Genomic DNA, 13103 nt, shown 5'->3' with positions numbered 1-13103 from the left:
GTTCCAGAAATTATGTGTGGTACCCAAGTATCAACCTACCCCTCCACAGTCTTGGTGCTGCATGTGTAGAATTCAGCTGGGAGTAAGATGGGGACAAAACTGGAATGAGCTGGCTCTGCTTGCCATTGCCTGTGGCGCCATCTGCTGCTGGCCTCCCCTCCTTCTACCCTATGGGACCAGTTTCCACTGTGTTTTAGAGAGCTGGGAGGGGAGATACGCCTGGAGATCCAGTCTTAGATCTCCCACATTGTGTGTGGTTTGGTGCTGAGCAATCTCCTCCGGTCTGAAGTGTTTAATTGAACACGGCTGTTGGAACAGAAAGCGAAGAGAACCACTAGGAGGATTTCCTTTGCCAAACCTGACACAGCAGCGACCTGTGACTCATCATGTGTTCAACTTTCTTTCTCTTTTGCCTACATGCAATATTTGTAACTCTAAATATAAAGATGGCATACAGACATCTGAAGAGTTTCAAAGCTTGCGCCAGCAATTTAAGCATCACATGAAAGGCTCTCTTCAAAACAAACTTCTTGTGTCTGTTTAAGGAAAAGCAACAGAATGCAGACTAGTTTCAAGTTCTCCTGCCTGCTATATTTACTGACAATATACCACTACGGGTTTTGATGTCTTTTAAGCACCACTGCTAAAGATATTTCCTCTCCCCAGGGCTTAATCTGGATCAGGATTCAGCAGAATTCAGCTCCAGAATCTGTTTCCATCACTGGCGTCCAGAGAATCTGAAAGAATAACAACAAGCATTGCCTCTGGGCATGTGTGGAGTGCATTTCCCCTCACTGCTAGGAAACTGCAGCCTGGTCTACTCACGAGGGATTAAGAACCATGGTTTGCTGGACCTAGGCCTTTTATTTGAACTATATTAGAGATTCTCTAATACTAAAGAAGGCTGATCGCCGAAGAATTGATGCTTTTGAATTATGGTGTTGGAGGAGACTCTTGAGAGTCCCATGGTCTGCAAGAAGATCAAACCTATCCATTCTGAAGGAAATCAGCCCTGAGTGCTCACTGGAAGGACAAATCCTGAAGCTGAGGCTCCAATACTTTGGCCACTTCATGAGAAGGGAAGACTCCCTGGAAAAGACCCTGATGTTGGGAAAGATGGAGGGCACAAGGAGAAGGGGACGACAGAGGACGAGATGGTTGGACAGTGTTCTCGAAGCTACCAGCATGAGTTTGGCCAAACTGTGGGAGGCAGTGGAAGACAGGAGTGCCTGGCATGCTCAGGTCCATGGGGTCACGAAGAGTCGGACACGACTAAACGACTAAACAACAACAATACTTTGTCATATGTTAAAACTGTTACTAGACTGGAGTAGATTAGCGGTGGTGGTGCATTGCATCAGGTGAGATCTCTCCTGATCCCTACACACAGAAAAAATGGCATTTCAAGGACAAAGTTATGCAAGAACTCTTTTTCTAGTTTTCCCTGTTATGTGGATGTTTGAATATTATTCTGAAAATGAATGAAATGCAGCTAAAATATTATGTTCATTTTTCACATGGTCTAGTCCTTCTCCTGCCCACCCCCCTAATATTCTTAAGAGGGTCTCTTTTCCAGTCTTCAGAGAGCAACTGGAAGAAGAAGAAGAAGAAGAAGAGTTTGGATTTGATATCCCGCTTTATCACTACCTTAAGGAGTCTTAAAGCGGCTAACATTCTCCTTTCCCTTCCTCCCCCACAACAAACACTCTGTGAGGTGAGTGGGTGGGGCTGAGAGACTTCAGAGAAGTGTGACTAGCCCAAGGTCACCTAGCAGCTGCATGTGGAGGAGCGGGGAAGCGAACCCGCTTCCCCAGATTACGAGTCTACCGCTCTTAACCACTACACCACACTGGCTTCCACTGGAAGTGGGGAGGCAGAAAAAACTCGTCCTTTCCTTCCAACCTGCAGTTTTGATCTGAATTTTTCGGTGCAGTACTGCACCTAGAGCTCAGAAACTGCTCACGCTAATGAAATTCCCTGTCACAAAATGTGCTTAGAACAGTGGGAGTTTCAAATGCTGCTTGTAACGTTATAAATGAAAAATATATATTTTTCTTTCTTTTGTGAGATTGAGCACAAGGCATCAGATTTGCGCCTCTCATCAGCTAAATGGCAAATATGCAGCAGTTCAGCAGCCACCAACAACTTCCTGGTTGGAGCTGATAAAATACCAGAGTTAAATAAAGGACCAGCCTGATACAAGTGATAACAAGTTTGTTTCTTACTCCACTTTTCTTCTGCTTTTGAGAGCCAAAGTTCAAAGGGCACCCAGCAAAAGAACATGGAAATGAAAACTATACCCATTGTACACGAAGAAATGCTAGGAGGCTGTGTAAAATTGAGGAACAAAGATATAAGGAGTGTGCAGATTCATTAAATAATATGAAATACAATTTGAGATCTTTGGCGTGTTTTTAGTCCTGAGGATGATTAACGGGAGCATGATAATCTGTAGCCAATGTTGCAGAAAGGGGTGATCCCCATAGTCAATACTCAGAGTAGACCCATTAAAATAAAGGAGTTGAAGTTAGCCAAGTCCATTGATTGCAATGGGTATACTCTGAGTATTGACTCAGTTGGGTAGAACACAATACACGGATATTAGTGATTCTGCCAAAGTGGAAATAACAGACTTGGCATATGAATTCTCACAGAATTCAGCTGTATTGTGAGCTGAGATCCTGCAATTTGTACTCTGTAGTTAAACTGGAGACATGTGAGCATATATGCCAGTTTTGTTCCTGTGTGGTTGGCTTTCATCAGGCTATGCACCCAAAGCCAGTAGCCACTGTTAGCACATGCTCAGAAGCTAATCGCTTTAACTCTTTCCTTTTGAATGGAAAAAACCCTTTATTTACTTTCCAGAAGTGGAGCTGTGTTAAATCTCTTGCAGCAAAAACCAATAATAATAATAATTTATTATTTATACCCCGCCCATCTGGCTAGGTTTCCTCAGCCACTCTGGGCGGCTCCCAACAGAACATTAAAAACACGATAAAAGATCAAACATTAAAAACTTCCCTAAACAGGGCTGCAGATGTCTTCTAAAGGTCAGGTAGTTGTTCATTTCCTTGACATCTGATGGGAGGGCGTTCCACACGGTGGGTGCCAGTGCCATTTCCCCATCACATCATCGACTGCAAAAAATCCAATTATAATGTTTCTAAGTGCATTTTTTTGTGCTGGAGTGACAGAGTGCTTTAATCTACTTCAGTTGTGCAAACCTAAATTCGCAGCATGTGTTCTTGAATCCCTTCTGCAAAAGAGTAACTGTCTGGAGGTACCCAGACAGATGCCACAACCTTCTTCTAAATGTGCTTGAAATGTTAAAATGGGAATGTATTTGGAGAACAATACCTGGGTTCCTGTTGGAGAATCAACTGGCTTGAAAACGCCCCGTCTTATCTGTGTTCAGCTAGCACAGCAGTGATCTGTCCAGTGTGGCACAGTGGTTAAAATGTCTGACATTTGAGACATAGGATGAAATCCCCATTCAGCAACGAAATTTAGTGGGTGACCTTGGGCCAGCCGGTATCTCTCAGTCTAGCCTACACCACGGGGTTGTTGAGAGGAAAACCATGTATACTGCACCCTGAGTTCCATGAAGAAAAGGCAGGATAAAAAAAATAAAACAGAGTAAATAAATATCTGTGCTACCTCAGGCTCTTGTGAATCCTGCAGCCAGGAGATTTCTCTGGTGGTTACCAGGATTTTTTGATTTTTTTTTAATTTAAAACCATGCCTTATTTGGCTTTGCATGTATGAAAACCTCCAATCCTGTACTGCTCATGGCTTGAAACTCTGCTCTGGGAAATACAGTAGGGTTGCCATACCTCCGAAATTTCCCAGACATAGCCAGGATTTGGCCATCGGAAACAGTGCCCAGGCAGAAATCGCTTTAATGTCCGTGGAAATCTGGATGTATGGCAACCCATGTCGTAAGTGTAACATTTGGTGATTATTTTTTTAAAAAGTGAAAAAGTATTTTCACTTTTTGAAATATGGCAACCCTAGAATACAGTGCTTCTGCTCCAAGCACCTCTTGACAATACCCAAATTGCACTGAAGAAGAAGAAGAGTTTGGATTTGATATCCCGCTTTATCACTACCCTAAGGAGTCTCAAGGGACGTGGGTGGCACTGTGGGTTAAACCACAGAGCCTAGGACTTGCCGATCAGAAGGTTGGCAGTTCGAATCCCCGTGACAGGGTGAGCTCCCGTTGCTCGGTCCCAGCTCCTGCCCACCTAGCAGTTCGAAAGCACGTCAAGGTGCAAGTAGATAAATAGGTACTCTTCCGGCGGGAAGGTAAATGCCGTTTCTGTGCGCTGCTCTGGTTCGCCAGAAGCGGCTTAGTCACGCTGGCCACATGACCCGGAAGCTGTACGCCGGCCCCCTCGGCCAGTAAAGCGAGATGAGCGCTGCAACCCCAGAGTCGGTCACGACTGGACCTAATGGTCCTTTACCTTTAGCTTTAAGGAGTCTCAAAGCGGCTAACAATTCCCTTTCCCTTCCTCCCTCACAACAAACACTCTGTGAGGTGAGTGGGGCTGAGAGACTTCAAAGAGAAGTGTGACTAGCCCAAGGTCACCCAGCAGCTGCATGTGGAGGAGTGGGGAAGCAAACCCAGTTCACCAGATTACGAGTATACTTCTCTTAACTACTACACCACACTGTATGAATTAATGTGCAGAAAATATTGCAAATCAACTGAGGACTCTTCCTTTCGAGAGAAAAAGGGGGATGTGATCTTCCTTTTGAGCCTCCAACAATTTGGCGCTCTGCAAGCCAGTGTTGACATCGCCAGCCCAAATCAGAGGTGGTTGAGCAAGTGGCCGGGCAGCCCCAAAATCTACACAGTGCTTTTAGCTGCTCCAAGGCTAACTACAGGAATGTATATAGGCTGCACTTAACAAAAAAAACCAACAACACATGTCTAGATGCATTTTAAAACTGCTGGAATGCGGCTACATGTAGCAGAAAGTGATGTCAGCTATCTTAGCAGCAAGGGGAAACAGGATTCTCCCAGCATATCTCACCAGCCAAAGCACCCAGAGCAAACCACAGGAAATGTCAAAGCGAAAATGGTCAGATAATTAAGAGTGCATTTGCACTCCTTAATCCCAAGGGTGCCAACTCATTCATCCTTGCCACCCTACAGCCAGAGGGTAAAGTGGCAACCAGGAAAGCGGGAAAGTGTCACAGGGTGAGTTTTATAAAGAAAAACAATGTGCCTAAAAAAAGGCCATGGAAGTTAGGGGTCACATGGGCATGGCAGAATCCTAGAGTTGGGATCCTGAGGATCATCTAGTCCAACCCCCTGCAATGCAGTGCGATAGGAATCTTGAGGTCTTAGATATATGTTAAATGTTCATAAGTGTACCAACCAAGCAAGTATATAGATCAGCACAAGAAGACCGACCTGAAACCATTTTTGATTCCCAAACTGACCAAATGTTTTCTCTGCAAGGTCAAACGGAAATGGAAAAGCCTCCCCATTGTCTTTTCCTTCACAAATCCTGTCTTAAGGGCACATTTAAGATATGAATAGGGTGTGAGCCTGTGACCTGGCTCAGGAACTAAGTCTTTATCATTACAAAAGACTGGCCAGGCTCCCCAGGCAATCCAATCAAGTGATCATTAAACAGGTAACCTGTCAGACGAGATAAACAACGCGCTCAGATTTCTGCTGTAGACCGCCTTTTCTGTGATGTAGGTATGATGTATTTTGATGCAATTATTTTTAAATGGGTTTTAGCAACTGCTGTGATGGCAAGTGTAGGATTCCACATTAATTAACCCTATTTATCTAGTGAGATCTAATGCGCTCTAAGGTTACAATTTACAATCCTAAACTCTGAACCTTTAGGATCAAGGTCCCCAGGCTACAGAATAAATATACATCACTGCCAACTCAAGGTTGGGTCAGGCCAAGGAGGGGCCCTTCTGAATCCCTGGGGTCACATCAAGTACCCGACCTGGTTGACTGCTGGCACAAGCCCTGGAGATAGACCTCCAGGTTTATACAGTCATTACTGGGACCTTTCTAAGAAACCCTTTGCTGCCACAGCGAGAAATTGAGAAAGAGGCAAGCATATAGCCCAGGGGTAGGCAACCTAAGGCCCATGGGCCGGATCTGGCCCAATCGCCTTCTCAGTTTGGCCCGCGGACGGTCCGGGAATCAGCGTGTTTTTATATGAGTAGAATGTGTCCTTTTATTTAAAATGCATCTCTGGGTTATTTGTGGGGCATAGGAATTCGTTCATCCCCCCCCCCAAAAAAAAATATAGTCCAGCCCACCACATGGTCTGAGGGATGATGGACCAGCCCACGGCTGGAAAAGGTTGCTGACCCCTGATATAGCCCATTGGAGGCACAGTTTGTAGGCAGGAGGGGAATCTGGAAAAACTTCACCAGCACTTGAGATCTTGGCAATGTCTACATCTCTATGCTTAAATTGAAGGACCAGAGACGTCGTATTTAAGATGATGTATTGTTTCTACAGGAAATTTCTAAGGAAATCAGCCCTGAGTGCTCACTGGAAGGACAGATCCTGAAGCTGAGGCTCCAATACTTTGGCCACCTCATGAGAAGAGAAGACTCCCTGGAAAAGACCCTGATGTTGGGAAAGATGGAGGGCACAAGGAGAAGGGGACGACAGAGGACGAGATGGTTGGATAGTGTTCTCGAAGCTACCAGCATGAGTTTGGCCAAACTGCGGGAGGCAGTGGAAGACAGGAGTGCCTGGCGTGCTCTGATCCATGGGGTCACGAAGAGTCGGACACAACTAAACGACTAAACAACAACAACAACAAATTGTTTCTACACTGCCATCAGTTTATATGGAATTTTACAGAGTTTCCTAAGAGAAATGGCAAGTTTAGGTCTCTGCCTGCAAGGAGCTTATGTTCTAAATTTGACAGTGGGGTTAGAGACCTTCTGTGCCTCTGATTATATGCAGAGTGCCTTTTAACTCTGAGAAAAACAGCCCCCTCTTCCTAACTAGGAATTACGGGCAAAACCTAGCGCAGAAAGTATTAGCTCGTGGCTGGCATGTTCAGACTTCTATAGCCCTTTAGTTAGAAGAAATTTGGACAAAACATTTCAAAAAGGGAAGTTTCAGCTGCAGGCAAAAGCCAAGCAAGAGATTTTTCAGCTTTGAGACAAGTTTTCACTCTCTCTCTCACACACACACACACAAAACTTCAGGAGAAACCCAGCTTGGGACTTCCATTTTTACCCACGGACCCTGCACCGAGCTCCGGCAACTTCATCCGCGGCAAAGCAGGCAGCAGCTCGTCAGGTGCAGCTTCCCCCGTTGGTAAACAGCCTTCTCGTAAGGCGCAGCGGGCAAGATCCCGCACACACCCAAAAAGGGGGGAGAAACCAGAAAACGTAACCTACCCCAGGAAGGTGATGAATCTGGGATCCGTGGCTAGGTTGGCATCGATGGTGAGAGACAGGAAAAACGGGCTGACCTCCCTGGCCGGCTGCTCGGGCAGCTGAAAGCTCAGCACGGCCGCCTCGCTTTGGCCGGGATCCGCCCAGGAACCCCCAGTCAGCGGAGCCCGGCAGAGAAGCGCCAGGATCAGACCCAGCCGCGGCAGCATCCTGCGTCCCAGCGCGCGCTTGGAGAGATCGGGAGAAAGGAGATCCTCGCCGGCGCTTGCTCCTCCTCCTGCTATTTCTACTACTGCCACTGCCTGCCTGCCTCGGGAGGTGGAGGAGGAGGAGGAGGGAGCGCGCATTTCTGCGTCCCAAGCGCTGCCCTGCCTCCTGTTGCGGCGTTTTGGGAAAGGCAAGAAACGATCCGCCCTCGGATTTAGTCACCCGACGCGCAAAGACGCGCAGAGGGGACGACCCAGATCAGGCGGGAGAGGCAGTCTTGGAGGTGGTTGGGGAAGAGTTACCACGTTCAGGTGGATCCGGCATCAGTCTCCCCCCCCCCGCGCGCACACACACACTCTCCAGCGAGGCCTTAAATGGCTTGCCCCCCCGGGGGACTGAGCTTGAGGATATTGGTGCCATGGCCACCCAGAACAGAGTGCCTCTGGGCCTGTACAAAGTGCAGCCTTCAGTAGCAGACTGGCCGAGGTCTAGCTTCACGTGGTGGTGGGTACCCACATACACCCCTCCACACACACACCCGCAGCATCTGCCCCATAGGAGCCAACTTCTGGGGCCCGAGGTCCCTTCAGCCTCCCCCATAAAATACTTGAGGGGAGCGTTTACCCCCCCCCCAAGTTGTTGGTCATTGCATGTTTGGTAAGACATACTCTCATGAAAACAGGTTTAGGATTGCTGCCTTTGGGAAGGATCAGATTTGGGGCCTGAGGGCAGTCTCAGGGTTGTGAGGATAAAAGAAGACCACCATGAATAATACAAATAATATCCTGAGCAATTTGGCAGGCAGGTGAGATTAGACACACGCACACACACACACACACACACACACACACACAGAGAGAGAGATTTGCTGCCTCTGCTCATGTTGCTTGCCAGTCCTCCCTATGCCCTCCATCAATGCCTCACCCCAAGATTGTGATGAGGCTCCGCAAACTTTCCAATGGGGGCTGTGTGATGACAGCCTTACATTTTTATGGCTATAGGAAGATAAACATACAGCATAACAAAAACTGTCTTGGTGGGCCATGATATGAACTTGCTGGCTCACGAGTTGTGCAGCTCCGTTCTTCATGGATAGGGTTCAAATGATGTTGGAGATAGAATTAATAGCCTTTGAAACAATCCTATTTATGTTTGCAATTGACTTTTCCCCATGTCCGTTCTCTTCTCCCCCACGTTTTGTCATTTGCTGCTTCCCACAAGCCGCCAAGTTATCAGCAGAGCGAGCATCAGATCTGAATGATAAGACTACAGAGAAAAAGCCTGGGAGAGTGACAACCACAAAGTACGTGTGCATCATATTTCCCCTACACACTTCCTCCAAGGAGATGGTATATATACATGGCTTTCCCTCCTTCCCACTTCATCATCACGACAACCCTGGAAGGTAGGTCTGGTGCTGAAAGAGTCGCTTGCCCATGGACACTGTCTGAACTCTGGCTGAAGGAGGACTGGGGTCACCCCATCCTAGTCCATGCTACTAACAACAACAGTGAGCGAGGGAAAACGGTTCCCCTTTTTTGCTGCAAATTCTAGTGACCTTTTCAAGAAAACAGGAACCCGTACTTTTGCTTGCATGCATTCAAGTAAAACTTTTGTATGTATCTCCAGGAAATCCACATCCTGTTGACTGGGATACACCTTGCAAATCAGAGCAATTTACATATTTCAGAGCATGAAACAGACTCCTTCTAGTTTAGCATCCTAATCTTAGTGTTTGAGCCTATGCCAGAGGCAGAATGCCTCTGAAAATGCCAATTACTGACAATCACAGGTTGGGGAGAGTGCTGTTGTGCTCAGGCGCTCTTTGTGGGCTTCCAATGAGCATCTCTTTGGCCACTGAGAGAACGGAGTACTGTCACCTGTCAGTGTGGTGTAGTGGTTAAGAGCGGTAGACTCCTAATCTTCGTGTCTCCGCTCCTCCACATGCAGCTGCTGGGTGACCTTGGGCCAGTCACACTTCTCTGAAGTCTCTCAGCCCCACTCACCTCACAGAGTGTTTGTTGTGGGGGAGGAAGGGAAAGGAGAATGTTAGCCACTTTGAGACTCCTTCGGGTAGTGATAAAGCGGGATATAAAATCCAAACTCTTCTTCTTATGTCCTTGTGCCTATGGGAAGCCTGAAAGCAGGACCTAAACACAACAGCACCCTCCCCTATTGCTGTCCCCAGCAGCTGGCACTCAGAGGCATATCTTACTTGTGATAATTGAGGCAGAACATAGCCACTGCAGTTAGTAGCCATCGATAGCTTCCTCCACTCATAAATTTGCCCTATCGTCTTTTAAAGCTACCCAGGTTGTCGGCCATCACGACATCTATCTGGGTAGCAAAGTCCATAGTTTTAACCATGCACCGTGTTAAGATGTACTTCCTGAATAATGTCTGGATCAAGCCTTATGAGGAATGGTTGAGGGAGCTGGGTATGTTTAGCCTGGAAAAGAGGAGCCCGGGAAGAGATAGGATAGGTAAAGGTAAAGGGACCCCTGACCATTAGGTCCAGTCGTGGCCGACTCTGGGGTTGCGGCGCTCATCTTGCTTTATTGGTTGAGGGAGCCGGCAAACAGCTTCTGGATCATGTGGCCAGTATGACTAAGCCGTTTCTGGCGAACCAGAACAGCGCACGGAAACTCCGTTTACCTTCCCGCCGGAGCGGTACCTATTCATCTACTTGCACTGTGACGTGCTTTCGAACTGCTAGGTTGGCAGGAGCAGGGACTGAGCAACGGGAGCTCACCCCGTCACGGGGATTCGAACCGCCGACCTTCTGATCGGCAAGTCCTAGGCTCTGTGGTTTAACCCACAGCACCACCTGCGTCCCTAGGAGATAGGATAGCCATCTTCAAACATCTCAAGGGCTGTCACTCTTGTTTTCTCCTGCTCTGGAGGCTAGGACGGGAACAACTGTCCAACAGTGGAAAGGTCTCCATTGGGAGATTGTGGAGTCTCTTTCCTTAGAGGTTTTTAAGCAGAGGTTGGATGGCCATCTGTCATGTATGGTCTAGTTGAGAGTTCTGCATAGCAGGGGGTTGGACCACATGATTCTCAGGGTCCCTTCTAACTCTACAACTCTATGAATCTCCCAACATTCAGCTGTTTGTGGCAGAGGCAGACCCTTTGGATTCGTGTTGCTGCTGCCTACAGAAAAGGAGCTGGGCTGGGGCAACAGCAGATGTGAAGCAGGGCACCAGCAGCACTGATACAAACCCAGCACCACTGTTGACCTTGATGTCGCTCACGGTCAGCCCTGCCCTTGTCAGCTGCAAGGACACCCAGTGTTGGTAGCGCTTCTCTGCAGTTCCACACTACCATGTGTAAAAGGTAAAGGTAAAGGACCTTTGGATGGTTAAGTCCAGTCAAAGGTGACTCTGGGGTTGTGGCGCTCATCTCGCGCTCTAAGCAGAGGGAGCCGGAGTTTGTCAGCAGACAGCTTCTGGGTCATGTGGCCAGCATGACTAAGCCGCTTCTGGCGAACCAGAGCAGCGCACGGAAATGCCATTTACCTTCCCGCCAGAGCGGTACCTATTTATCTACTTGCACTGGTGCGCTTTCAAACTGCTAGGTGGGCAGGAGCTGGGACCGAACAACGGGAGCTCACCCTGTCGCAGGGATTCGAACCGCCAACCTTCTGATCGGCAAGCCCTAGGCCACAGCGCTACCCGTGTCCCCACTTTCTCTAAACAAGTGCATAATTCGGAAGTGGCAGGAGTGTCTTTGATGGCTAGCAGTGCCTTTTACTGGCTACAGCTGTTCCTGGATCAGGAGAGCTTGACCACAGTTGTCCATGTACTGTTTAGCTAAGGCTGGATTACTGCAATGTGTTCTATGTGGGGCTACCCTTGAGGTTTGCCTGGAGGACGCAGTCTGTTCGGCGCATGGCAGCTAGGTTTATTGTGGGTGGGAAGCATCTTAACACCCGGCTGCCACCCTGCTACAAGGCCACGTTTCAGCTTTTGGTACTTAATGCCTATACAGTTTGGACCAGGTGACTTGAGATCACCACACCCCTTAAGAACGTGATCCGTAGGGCATTGTGTTCTGTGTGTTCTGCAGGAATTTGTCCTTTCAGTCCCCAAAATGGCTGCACAGCAAATCAGAGCAGGGCTGTCAGTGGGGCCGCCTTGTTTTGTGGAATAGCATTCCTGTTGTTGGTGCCTACACCCTATGCTTTCCAAAAACAACACTTTTTGTTTTGACACGTTTCCCCTACTGGATGAAAGGTCTCTGCCTTGGATTTTCATTTGGCATTGTTTTAAAGCTTCTTCTCAGTTGCTTTTTGTACAGTCTTTTAGCTGTTCATGTCTGCAAATCACCTTGAGAGACATATTTAAGCAGAGGGTGTTTTGTAAGTTGTCCCTCTCCGCAGAGGTGCATCGAACACCTTCATTATACATGATACCTATTTACACTGGCTTTTGATGTTTGTGATGTATGTTTTTGGTACAACTTATTTTTGTGATCCTAAGTTGTTTTAAATGGTTTTGGTTGCTGTGACCTGCCCTGGGGCTAGGGCTGGGTGTTATTTTTTTGAACATGGCGATGTCTCACTAGCTAAACACTGCGATACGCCAATATGTCACAGTGTCTGAAATAAGGATGGAGCTATATAGAGGCATTGGATGGTTTTATGGTTTTTCCTGCATTGTGATTTTTGCTGGCACCTGCTCATGTGATTCACTGCCTCCGGCATGAGGCAGTGGATTGCTGAGCTGGCAGAGCTAACACAGGCTGCAGAAATAGAAACATTGGCTGGCTTCATAGTTTTCCCCATAAGGCGAGTTTTGCATGCGCACACATTCGCGATATATTGTCAAGTCAAAAATTACGAAACTGATATCACGATATAGACTTCAAACCAGTTTTGGACATGTTTAAATCTAAATCAAACAAGTGTTGGAAATGTAAAGAGAAAGAAGGTTATTTTTATCATATGTGGTGGTCTTGTATTAAGGTTAAAGCTTACTGGGAAATGATATACAATGAATTGAAAAGGATGTTTAAAATAACCTTTGTAAAAAAACAAACAAAGCAGAAGCTTTTCTTTTGGGAATTATAGGGACAGAACTACCTAAACTGTGTATAAATTTATTTATGTATGTGACTACAGCAGCAAGAATGCTACTCACCCCGAAATGGAAAGAAGCAGAAGTCCCAGCAAAGGAAGAATGGATACAAGAAAAGTAAGAAATGGCAAAACTTACTGAAAGAATAAGAAATCAAGATAACAAACTTTTTATAAAAGATTGAAAATGGTTTATTGAATATTTACAGATAAATTACAAACAGATAAAAACATTGGCAGGATTATTGTACTAGCCTGCAGTTTCATAAGAGTATATATTTAAAGTAGATAATTAAATGAGGGAAAAGAGGGAAAAGGAAGTCAAACTCTGAAATGTTAAAATGATTGTAAAACTAATGAAATGTGTAAATTTGAAAAGTATAAATAAAAACTTAAAAAAAGAAGAGTGTTTGGCATCTTC

At 46.6% G+C, this 13103-nt stretch overlaps 1 protein-coding gene across 1 annotated transcript in view; it reads right to left on the bottom strand.

Annotated features, from left to right (window-relative positions):
- The window catches only part of HPSE (heparanase), a 30574-nt gene extending 22885 nt beyond the window's left edge, over positions 1–7689 (bottom strand). Inside the window, exon 1 of the mRNA XM_053404206.1 lies at positions 7402–7689. Within this exon, the coding sequence (XP_053260181.1) occupies positions 7402–7607 (206 nt within the window). The 5' untranslated portion in view covers positions 7608–7689. The remainder of the gene's footprint in view (positions 1–7401) is intronic.
- Positions 7690–13103: the final 5414 nt, after the last annotated feature.

The sequence above is a fragment of the Podarcis raffonei genome, chromosome 9, assembly GCF_027172205.1.
Source record: "Podarcis raffonei isolate rPodRaf1 chromosome 9, rPodRaf1.pri, whole genome shotgun sequence".
In the NCBI taxonomy this organism is placed as follows: domain Eukaryota; kingdom Metazoa; phylum Chordata; class Lepidosauria; order Squamata; family Lacertidae; genus Podarcis; species Podarcis raffonei.
This window is presented reverse-complemented; position numbering and strand designations above follow the sequence as displayed.